Here is a 12,387-nt window from a genome sequence, read left to right as displayed (position 1 = left end):
AAAGCTCAGGACTGTTAAGTGATTTGCCAAAATATTTCTGACACTATGTGGTAGATAAAGCCAGAATTTCAGATCCAGGAACTCAGTTGTGTTTCATTCAAAAATTGTCTCCTTTGCTCGGGTTCTTAAGCTTGGTTGTGTTTGAGAATCGTCTAAGAAAAGCGTAGATGCTTGTTCTCCTGAGGAGCAGTAGATCTTGGGAGTGTCTCAAGTATGTTTTAAAGCCTCCAGGAGTGATTCTTGCGATCAGCACTTCTCAGACTTCCAAATACATGCAGATCACCTGGGGATCTTGTGAAAATGCAGGTTCTGGGTCAGTAGGTCTGGGCAGGGGCCTGAGGAATTTGCATTTCTGACATGCTCCCAGTGACTTGATTGATGGCAGGGCACAGGCTGTGACTAGCGGTGATCTATGCTGTGTGACGTTTGATTTGTGATTTGAAACTTTTGGCAAGAATTCCTGTGAAAGCTAGAATTCATTCATATTTCTATAACAGAGATAAAAGCATACTTTAATATCCCTTACATCACTTTGGATTTTTGAATGTTTTTTTTTTTCCTTCATACGAAAGAGTTGCAGGTTATGAAATGTTTACTTAAGCTTTAAATTATTCAACCATGGGGCTTTTAACCATATTCTAGTCATTGATTTTGGAAGTAAGAGTCCACGCAAAGTATTGTTTGGAAGTGATCTTGCCAGATTTATTTTTATAGTTAATGTGTTTTGCTTGGTTTTGATAATTTGATGAAAAGTTTATACAAAAACTCAGCCTGCTAGCATCCATTTGTTAGTCACTTCCTATGAGAAAACAAAGATGCTCATTCCAGGGATTTGGTCCTAGTGTTTGAATATCTTAAAGGAAGTGTCAGTAAATCTGTGTGGAGAAGGAAAGGATTTTCACAGTTCCATGTCTGCCCCTTTTCAGGTTCCCCAGCACCACCACTGCCATCTGTTATGTCTCCTAGCAGGGTGGCAGCTAGTCGACTGGCTCAACAAGGAAGTGATCTAATTGTTCCTGCAGGTATTCACTGCACTGATTGGATAAAGCCCTTCCTGCTACTGCTGAAGCTAACTAACTCAGTTTCATAATCACTTGCTTTGTATTCTTAGGTGTGTGTTGTTCTGGCTTTTTTGGTGGCTGCTGCTGCTTTTCTTTTTGAACAATGAGAGAAATAATCTTTCTAGCCATAGCCTGTCTTTCTGGCCTTTTGGAATAATGAGGCCCTGTCTCAAACCTGAAATCCATCTTATGGTGAAAACCTTGTAAACTTTGATTTGTTTTAAATCATCCCTTCTTTTCTCTGGGAAATGTAACTTCACTTGCTTTTCCTTAAACTTCCAGCTTTGCAGCTCTGCCCTCTGTTTGCAGTTAAACAAAAAAGGAACCTTCAGCAATTGCGTTGTTTATTATTGCAAATGGGTCAGCTGGAAAAAGTTGTGTCGTCTTATTTTCAGCCTCAACTTATAGTTTGCAAAGTGCAACAAAATACCATGTAATTTACGAGTTATTCTCAGTGAAAAATACTTGGGGGAAAAAACCATCAATGTCTTTGCGTTGAATTTACTCTGCACTTCATTTTTGCTGGGCTATAAAAATGGGGGAAAATAAACTCCACATTTCTTTTTATGTGAAATGTTAGCATTTATATTTTGTGTCTGAGAATTTTGGAAATTCTTAAATGTATTTGATTTGATCATAGACTGCAGTGAAGCTGTGGCAATGAGTGCTCTGGCTACAGGAATAAGTGAGGGAAGGGAGTTTTCCTGACTCCAGTTTTTTAAAACCATTTTTACAACTTTTTCACTTTTCCTTATGTCAGTTGTGTTTTTAAAATTATTAGAAAATTTTCATCCCAAATTATTAGCATCATAAACCATGTAGTAGTAGAGTTGGTTTAGGTCATAAATTCTTAATTGTTGGAACAGTACATCATGAGAGCTTTATACTATCTTTGTTAATTATGTCCTTTTTTCCCCTTCTTTTTAAATTTTTTTCTTGTCTCTGGAGTAAAGAAGTTTAATACAATGTAGGTCTTGTTTCAAACCAGCCTTTCATTCTGGTGGGGGTGTTGGGGTTTGAAATTTTTTTTTTTCATATATACTATTCCCCTTTTCATTATTTTCTTTCTAAACTTCTATTTGTTTATTTACTAGAGAGGCAGAGACAGAATGACAGAGCTCCTATCTACTGGCTTACTTCGCAAATGTCCACAACAGCCAGGACTGGCGCAGGCTGGGGCAGTGCTGGAGCTGGGAGCTTGGAACTCAGTCCAGGTGTCCCATGTGCATGGCAAGTCCCCAGTTATTTAACCCATCACACACTGCCTCCCAGGGAGCATATTAACAGGAAGCGTCCTGCTAATGCACACCCCGCGAGGCAGTGCAGGTATGGCTCAAGAACTTGCTCCCTGCCATCCGCATAGGAGACCAGGATTGAGTTCTGGGGTCTAGCCTCAGCCTGGCGCAGCAAGCATTTGGGGGGTGAGCCACCAGAGGGAAGATCTCTCTCTGCCTGTCTCTGTCTTTAATTATCTCTCAGCCCTTCAAAGAAATATTTTTCTTTTTAAAGAAAAAGAACAGGAGACTGATTGCAGTGGAAATTTTTAAAAAGAAGACAAACCACATGCCATTTTGTGTTGAATGGACAAAAATTTTTTGAAGTGATTAGGAACTTAGCCACAGTGATTCTAGGAATTTCTAGTTTTTCACTTTGTGGGAACCTGTTTCGTTTTTTAAATATCTAAGTAGTTTGAACAGCTTCAGTGTTTTCTTTCCCTATTTATCTGGTTTGTGTTTTTATCTTATGATCATGCAGGTGGTCAGAGAACGCAGACAAAAAGTGGACCAGTTATTCTAGCAGATGAAATTAAAAATCCCGCCATGGAAAAGTTAGAACTTGTTCGAAAGTGGAGTCTAAACACTTACAAGGTTTGTAAATTTTAAATGCTCTAACCTATCTTTTCTATGTTATTACACTGCAATTCTGTGAATATATGGTAGAGGATAATGTAAATACATTTAGAAAATATTTATTGATCTTTACATATAATTTAAAGAGTTAGGGACCAGCGCTGTGGCGTAGCTGGTAAAGCAGCCGCCTGCTGTGCCGGTATCCCATTTGGGCACCGGTTTGAGTGCTGGCTGCCCCACTTCCAATCCAGCTCTCTGCTATGGCCTGGGAAAGCAGTGGAAGATGGCCCAAGTCCTTGGGCCCCTGCACCCGTGTGGGAGACCTGGAAGAAGCTCCTGGCTCCTGGCTTTAGATCGGTGCAGCTCTGGCTGTCTCAGACAATTGGAGAGTGAACCAGCAGAGGGAAGACTCTCTCTCTCTGCCTCTCTTTCTCTCTCTGTGTAACACTGACTTTCAAATAAATCTTTAAAAAGCAAAAGAGCCAGTACGGAAGTATGAAGAAGCTACAGAAATGCTTATTGGCTGGCAGATAGTGTACTGCCTGGGAATACATTTAGCCACAGGGCAGCTGTATCTGTATACTGTATTCTGCTTGGGGCCAGAATGTCTCAGCTTTCAGAACTTTGCAGATTTTGGAATACTTGCATAGACTCTAACAAGTGAGCATCATCCCTAATCTAAAAATCCAAAATCCCAAATGCTCCAAACTCCAATAATTTTTGAACATCATGTTGGCACTCAAAATGTTGTGGATTTTGGGTTTTGACTGAGGGATTCTCAACTGTGTGTTTTTGATACTTAAAGCAGCTGAAGGCCAAGAAAAATATATTGTCTTTAAACAGGAAATTCTCTCATCTTACTTTAATGACATCAAATTACAAATTATTTGGGATTCAAAAGTTCATAAGAGTTCATTAACATTGTTATTTGCATTGCTTCAGAGTAACTGGTGGTTATTTTTCTAATGCTCTCCATAAAACAAATAAGCAAATTATTTAATCCATACTGTATTTGATGTATTATAAACAGCCGAAGCTCCACATTCACTTGGCGTCTTTGAATCTGAACAGGGTCGAGGCAGTAGAATTCGTGGAGTTGTTAAGTGCATCCGAGTCCTAGCAGTTCAGGTTAGGGCATTAACACAACTCTGTATTTGTGGACTGGCTATGGGTCTAGTGTTTGGTAAATTAAAAATTGCCTGGTTTTTTTTTATATAGAACAGGATTCTCATGGGTCTTTCCTAGAGCAATTAATATAGAATTTATTTTTTAGTTAATACTTTAAAAATACAATCTGAAAATCTATACAAAGGTATGGATTTTCTGGGGCAGATATTGTGGCCCAGCTGATTTTAAGTAGCCTCTTGGGAGCCTGCGTCCCATATCAGAGTGCTGATTCTAGTCCCAGCTGCTTTGCTTCCAGTCCTGCTGCCTGCTAATGTGTCTGGGAACAGCAGGTGATGGGTCGGGTATTTGAGTCCATGCTACTCACGGAGGAGACCCGAGCTCCTGGTTTTAGCCTGGCCCAGCCCCAACCATTGTAGGCATCTGGAGAGTAAAGCCATGGATGAAAGAACTCTTTGCTCTCTGCATTTCTATCACTCTGCCTTTCAAATTACATACATACACACATCCATCTTTTATGTACTCTTTTTTTTTTTCCTTAGGATGGCAAAAGTATCTCTGTGAAAGAGACTTAGCTAATGTCAGTGTGGAATCTGAGAAGTGGCCGATGGTAGTCTTTTAAAAGTATGAACTCATCGCCCCTTCTGTTCTCAAGGATGTGGACTGTCCCACTCCATGCATCGTTTTGCCTTTGTACTGCAAGGAGTACAATATCCTGGCAGTTCAGCCGTCTTCTTGCTGACATAGTCAGTCAGTCATAAATCCTATGGATTCTACTTCCTTAACATTGTTTCACGTGCTCTCCTTTTCTCCGTCTCCGCTTTCACAGCCATAGTTCGTGTTATTCCTCTCACAGAGCACTGTGATCGCTTCTCAAATTCTCGTACAGTACATGTTCTGCTCTGCCTGACCTGATTCACTGTTGCCTCCAATCCTTCACGCCGTCTTTAGAATGCCATACATCGGACCCCTGGCTACCTTTCCAGCTTTAGTTCCTGCTGCTCTGTTCTATCTGTGGACCCAGGGAGCCATACAAAATCACCCCAGGATTTCCTAAACAATCTGTGGTTTCTCACATGGCCATGGCTTTGTTCAGGAGACTGTTTTGCCTGCAGTTTGGGATTTCCCTTCATTTCACTTGTTTATCTCTTGTACTGAACCTGAACTTCATTCGTTTATCTATTACATGTATTTATTCAGCCATTCTTTTGTTCATTTACTCATGAAATTTGCCTCTCGCTATCAGTATTCTAGGTCCACACATTTTGAACTTAAAAAAAAAAAAAAGGCCTTACATCTGAACCAACTTCTAGTAATTACAAACCTGGTTATTTAAGTTTTTGTTCATTTGAGACTTCCTCTTATGTCATTTAGATGGTGTTTTTCTTGTTCTTTTATCTGTTTGTTTCAGTATGTATGAGTTACTGTTTGTTCCTTTTCTTCCATGTCTTACCTCGACAATAATCTGCTGAGTCATACAGATCCTATATTTATCTAACATACCGCATTCAGCCTTTCGTCATGTTTTTGTTAATCAAAATGATCATTTTGGCCGCGGCTCACTAGGCTAATCCTCCGCCTGCGGCGCAGGCACCCCAGGGTTCTAGTCCTGGTGGGGGCACTGGATTCTGTCCTGGTTGCTCCTCTTCCAGTCCAGCTCTCTGCTGTGGCCTGGGAATGCAGTGGAGGATGGCCCAAGTGCTTGGACCCTGCACCCCATGGGAGACCAGGAGAAGCACCTGGCTCCTGGCTTCGGATCGGCACGCCGGCTGCAGCGGCCATGGTGGAGTGAACCAACGAAAAAAGGAAGACCTTTCTGTCTCTCTCTCTCACTGTCCACTCTGCCTCTTAAAAAAAAATAAAAATGATCATTTTAAAAAATTTTATACACATGGTATATTATGTAAAGGAGGCATCATTTTCCTAAAAATGAATACTTTAAGTGAATTTTTTTTATCAGAGCTTAATTTGGATATTTCAGTCTAGGTCAAAAGAGGAAAAGTCCTGACTTAACATGATTTCATGGATCTTGTAGCCCAGTGTATCTAGGCTGACTTAGATCTTTCAACCAAAAAAAACCACAGTATGCAGTGGCCTCACTGGGTCTTTGTAGCTTTTTTGTGCTCTTGCTTTTTTACTTTTTCAGCCCAAATTGTAGCTACTGTTGGGCATTGATTAGCATTTGCCTAATGCTTCAATACTTATTCTGATTTGGTTGATTTAGGACAAGTCTTGTTATCTGTATTACTCTTTTTTTTAAAAGCTTATTTATTTATTTATTTGAAAAGCAGACTTACAGAGGGAGAGGGAGAGACAGAGAGAAAGAGATCTTCTATCTGCTGGTTCACTCCTCACACGGCCACAGCAGCAGGATCTGGACGAGTCTGAAGCCAAGAGCCAGAAGCTGCTTTCAGGTCTCCCATGTGTGTGCCGGGGCTCAAGCACTTGGGTCATCTTCTGGTACTTTCCCAAGCACATTAGCAGGAAGCTGGATTGGAAGTGGAGCAACTGGGACTCGAAACTGGAGCCTATCTGGGTTGCTGGCATCGCAAGCAGTGGCTTTATCTGCTCCCTCACAATGCTGGCCCCTATCTGTATTACTCTTGAGTAACTTGATTCTGGATATGACTCTGATCCTTCTTTCTTTCTGTATTTAATTTCTTCTGTTTCTATTCTGTGGAAAATACTTTAAGGCTTTTCCTCAGAGTATTGAGTACTTCATTTATTGGTTCTTAATTTTGGCCCAAAGACTAATTTGGTGATTAAAACTAAATATATAATAGGAAATTTAGGCCTTGAACCCATCACTTTAAATATAATCTATCTGATTTATTCACAAATGTTAAATCCAAAATTATACTAAACTCTGCTTTATTTATTCAGTCATTCTTTTCTGTTGGTCTGTTTTTGTGTTTTCATTAGTCTATAATAGAGCTTTTTCAAATTCTCTTTCCCTTTTTTTTTCTTAGAATAATCTTGATTTCACAATTCAGAGATGTTTGACATCTTTCCCAAACATTATATGCTTTTTAAAAACATTATATGCTTTTTAAGAATTTGCTGTTAGCATTTACTTTCTTATCAAATTAACCTTTGTTGTCTTTAAGCCAGTTCTTTTAAGCTCTCACGCTTATTTTTTCTTGTTCTATTGCTTTATTCATTTATTGGTTGACCTATTTCCCCTGTCCATTTTCCTTTTATGCTCCTTTCTTCTCCATATTTCACCTTAATAACCCTTTTTCTGTCAGTTGTTGCAGTGAATTTTTCCTTTTGCAGGTGCTTGAATGTCTTTATTCCTTTTTTGGCATTACAGCGTGGCTCGCGTTGCTGTTTAAGTACTCAGAGTACATGGGGACTGTCGTGTCAGTTCTTGAGCCAGTTTGGTGATGACTCACTGTATTTGGAACACTGTCACTTTATTTCATCCACCTTCCTCCAAATAGACCTACCTGGGTCAGTAATTCACTTTGTCTTCCTTCTGCCCTGTAGCTTCATTTGTCTTGTTATCATCAGAACAGTCTTCTTGATTTGTGTGAAAGCTAACGAGGACTCCTAGCTTGTAAGTGATCTCCATTTTCAAGAACTTTGAGGAAGGGAAGAAAACTTAGATTCTCTTCTGTTGTAAGTTTACTTTGTAATACATACCAATCTTTAGTTTTATATTTTAACTTCAGTATATTTCAGAAATCCGGTAAAAATCTGTTCTTCAGGGATCTTGTTAGAAAATTCCTCTGGAACTCTAAGTGGACGGGTGGCTAGCAACTCTGTATCTTCTCACTACCAGAAGTTCTTTACAAAGCTAGGGTAGACAATCTGTAGTTCTCGCACTTTCAAATTATTTATCTTTTCTATAGAGTATATAATATTACCTGTGTTACCATTCAAGCTCTATTGTTTAAGTGTGGTTTCAAAACTTGTTTCAAGAGTCCAGGTTTATCATAATTTGCCTCACAATTAATATTACCTTATTCCCACTGTCTTAGCTTTTAGAAGCAAAAACATTTCCTCATTAAACCTTTGATCCTACTGCCTACTTGTTTTTTAAAAGGCAGATTTAGAGAGAGAGAGAGAGGTCTTGCATCCACTGGTTCACTCCCCAGATGACTGCAACAGTAGAGGCTGGGCCAGGCCAAAGCCAGGAGCCAGGAGCCAGGAGCTAGGAGCTTTCTCCAGGTCTCTTATGTGGGTGCAGGGGCCTGACCACTTGGGCTATCCTCTGCTGCTCTCTCAGACGCATCAACAGGGATGCTGGATTGGAAGTGGAACAGCTGGACACAGCTGTACCCCCTGCACTACAGCACCGGCTCCTCCAGCTGCCTACTTAAACCACTGTTTCTTTGGGGGGGAAAATGGCCACTCAGACAGCAGTAGGCATTTCTTTCATTTTGCTCTGTTTACAATGTTTTCAGGGCATTTGGTTTCTTGACTTTGAGCAAACTATTATGAGGTTGCTGTGGAAGGTACCACATAACATTGGCTTGTGAATATCGTAAACGTCTGTGGTGATATTCCAACAGGAAAATCCTAACGTGGAAGAGAAGTGTGGGAACGAGTGACATTTCTTTTACCTTCCTACCATTTCAGACATTATTTCTTGCTGACATTTTTCTAATTAAAATCTCAGTGTTTCCAATTAAACTTTTCTTCTGGGATTTTCATCTCCCAGGAGTGTTTCTGTTTTCCAGAGTGATAATTTATCCCTCTTATGTGGTTTAGACCTCTCACCTGTCCTGCCATTTTCTATAGAGTTAAGAATGTCTGTTTTAATGGTTAAAAAATAAATACATAAAATTAAAAATTTTTAAAAAGGTTCATAAAGATCTTTAGTTTATGACACTAGAACTGAGTCAGGAAATTTGTTTCAGTTTTAAACAGAAAAACATGAACAGCGGGTTTATGGATATTGGCAAGGCAACATCTCGAGAGATTTTTTTCCTAGAAAAGAAGGGTTCAGGATTCAGGCTATGGCATCCAGCATAATATAATCTCATGTTTACTCTAAAACCGATTATGTGTTTTACATACTCTGGAATAATACCTGTCAAGCTAATAGTTTCCTTCCATAAACAGTTTGTGAGAGTAAAGGAAAGAAGAGGAAATTTATTTTGTGCATTAATTTTTACAAGTTAATTCTGTAACCAAAGCTTTGAAAGATATTAGAGCAAGTTTTTTTTTTTTTTTTAAAGATTTATTTTATTTATTTGAAAAACAGAGTTACAGAGAGAGGTAGAGACAGAGAGAAAGGTCTTCTATCCGCTGGTTCGCTTCCCAGATGGCCGCAACAGCCGGAGCTGTGTTGATCCAAAGCCAGGAGCCAGGAGCTTCTTCCGGGTCTCCCATGTAGGTGCAGGGTCCCAAGGACTTGAGCCATCTACTGCTTTCCCAGGCCATAGTAGAGAGCTGGATCAGAAGTGGAGCAGCCGGATCTAGAACTGCCGCCCATATGGGTTGCTGGCGCTTCAGGCCAGGGCTTTAACTTGCTGCACCACAGCGCCAGCCCCAGCAAGTTTTAAAAATTACAGTAATTACTACCTTTTTAGGATACTTCTGATAGCTTTTAATGATGAGCAGTATATTTGTACCCTATACAGTTGCCCTTAAATTTATTATTGAGTAATGAAGTTGCTTATAATTTTTTATAAGTTACTACATCATTATTTCTGGGATGGAAGAGAATAACAACATTTAATACTCACACGTTGGTATGTGGGAAAACTCAGAAATCTTTAATTTCTTTCCCCTACTCACTTCTCTTTCCTCCTCCTCTTTCCTTTCTTTTTACCCTTATTCCTCTGTCAGACACACAAGCCATTTGGAAGGAAGATAGAAGAAAAAAGCACTTAAAACTACAACAGAGTAGAAGTGTGATATTATTATTAAGCTATTGTCAAATATCTATTGTTTTAAATAATCTGTCCAAAATGCATTAAACTTAAGTGTGATTATTTGAGAGGAGTCCACCTGGCAGTGTATAAGTCTTAAAATTTCCTCTGTTAATAGTTGTTAGACATGTCTGGTGAACTTACTCTCTAAGTCCTGATGAACTCCTAACGATGAGAAGATTCTACAGTTTGTGTGAAGCTAGAAAATTATGTATGCCGTGTGCTCTGCCATTTGTATTTTAGGTTGCTATGTATTTTTCTTTTGTTCTTTTTCCTTCTTAAAAAAGTGTATCTTTCTACTTCTAGTGCACTCGACAAATTATCTCTGAGAAGCTAGGCCGTGGCTCAAGAACTGTGGACCTTGAACTTGAAGCTCAGATTGATATATTAAGAGATAACAAGAAAAAATACGAAAATATTTTAAGACTGGCTCAGACATTGTCAACCCAGCTTTTCCAGATGGTACATACCCAAAGGCAACTGGGAGATGCATTCGCTGACCTGAGTTTGAAGTCACTAGAACTTCATGTAAGATGATTTTAAATAACTGTTAGGGGCAGGGGGAAATAGTCATAGAAGTATTCTAAGATACTTGTTGTATTTATGATTTGCTGAACTCTCAATAAAATTAGAATTTTGAGACAATAAGGTTTAACTGACTTCTCTTCAACATAGTGATCCAATTGTAATATAGAAAAATTGTCAACTAAGGCTGGCTTCAGGAGAAGAGAACTTGGTTAGAGAGAAGGAAAAAGGACAGTATTGGTCCTGCCTGAATCTAAAAATAGCCATGGATGATTCTTTGGTATAGGGAAAAAGTAAACTAGGTACCTGCTGGAAGTCTCTTCTAGTCTCCAAATGTGTTGAATAAATTGTAACTTGCTTAACTGGATTTGTGATCTACTTTAACTGAGAGAAGTAATTTAAATTATGAATTTAATTTATATATAAATTTTGGCATATATCACTATAACTCTTTAGCAAAGCATTCTTTGTTTTTATTTTTTGTTTTTAAAGACTTACTTATTTATTTTGAAAGAGTTAGAGGGAGAGACAATTCTTCCGTCTGCTGGTTCACTCCCCAGATGGCTACCAGGCCAAAGCTGAGAGCCAGGAGCTTCATCCAGGTTTCCCACGTGGGTGGCAGCCATCTTCTGCTGCTTTTCACAGGGCATTAGTACGGGGCTGGATCAGAAGTAGAGCAACTGGTACATGAGCCAACACTCAGATGGGATGCTGGCTTCATGGGCGGTCGCTTCACCTGCTGTGCCACAACGCTGGCTCCACAGAGCATCCTTAAGAATTTCTTTGGCTATCTTAACTGACCCCTTTTATGTTTTGTTTTGTTTTTTTTTTTTGCTGGAGCCAAGATGTATAGATAATTACTTGCCTACAGACTTCTAACTAGAAGAATTAGATAATTTAGAGAACTAAATCACTTTGTCCTTAGCTCTGGGTGTTGATACATATCCTAATAAGATTTCAGTTCTATCAGCCGTTAGACAAAAACAACAACTAATCTAATATTGAGAAGCTAAATGTCATAATAAGTGCAATTCTCGAGTGCACACACAATTCAAATGTAGTGTGCTGTGTGCTTTATATTCAGTATACCATGTGATTTATCTATACAATACCACAAGAAATATTATTCTGATTTTATAGATGAGAAAAGTCGGACCAGGAGAGGTTAGATAATTTTTAAAAGATCACAAAATAAATGCTACAACATGAATTTGTACCCAGGCTTGTCTATGTCTTTTAATTATCTCTTGCTATCATGTTAAGTGTAATTTTCAGAGGATTTATGGCCCAGGGAAAAATCTCTATGATATGGAAAGAGTACTCTGGATATGCGTGTGTTACAGCATTGTTATCAGTGATGTTATACCCGTTAGCCCTGTTAATAATCACAGTTAACATTAGATTGGAGGCTCATTATGTGCCAGACTATTATAAATGGTTTATATTTTTATTACCTTTACTAACTATGTAAATCCTTCTTTTATAGAACTCTGAAAGATTATTCTTAAGAATTTAAGCCTGTTGTTTCCAGTTTTAATTTTTGTTATGATTTGAACATTGCTAACTCTTTGTAAGGAGTGATATTTTGTGAAGTCTTCTAATGAGAAAATTTACTTTTTAAAAATAGAATAAAACTTTTGTCTTACAACTGCAATATGGGTCCATTGGATCTTTTTATAACTCAGAGATGCCAGATGGAGTCTTAATGATCGTATTTTACTGTATCAGGATATTTTGCTGTTTCATCATCTTAGGCATTATTTCATCATTACTCATCAGTTATTTCTAACCATGCTAAAAATGGCTACGATAATAAGAAAACAAGAGAATACTGGAATTGTCCAGAAGAATGAGTAAAGTGAAATAGTTTTTGTTTGTGTTGCCAAAAGGAAGACCAGAGAAAATACTGCTGGTAAACTTTTTTTAAAAAAATGTTCATGAAAC

General features: G+C 38.6%; 1 protein-coding gene across 6 annotated transcripts in view; it reads left to right on the top strand.

Moving 5' to 3' along the window:
- The window catches only part of ARFIP1 (ADP ribosylation factor interacting protein 1), a 119,365-nt gene that overhangs the window by 71,483 nt on the left and 35,495 nt on the right, over positions 1–12,387 (top strand). For 4 of the 6 annotated variants that reach the window (XM_062199481.1, XM_062199483.1, XM_062199480.1 and 1 more), the window contains 3 exons: positions 927–1,022; positions 2,817–2,929; positions 10,225–10,446. In XM_062199481.1, the coding sequence (XP_062055465.1) occupies positions 927–1,022; positions 2,817–2,929; positions 10,225–10,446 (431 nt within the window). The remainder of the gene's footprint in view (positions 1–926; positions 1,023–2,816; positions 2,930–10,224; positions 10,447–12,387) is intronic. The other 2 variants (XM_062199484.1, XM_062199485.1) reach the window with 1 other exon arrangement.

Source organism: Lepus europaeus, chromosome 8 (assembly GCF_033115175.1).
Source record: "Lepus europaeus isolate LE1 chromosome 8, mLepTim1.pri, whole genome shotgun sequence".
NCBI lineage: Eukaryota > Metazoa > Chordata > Mammalia > Lagomorpha > Leporidae > Lepus > Lepus europaeus.
This window is presented reverse-complemented; position numbering and strand designations above follow the sequence as displayed.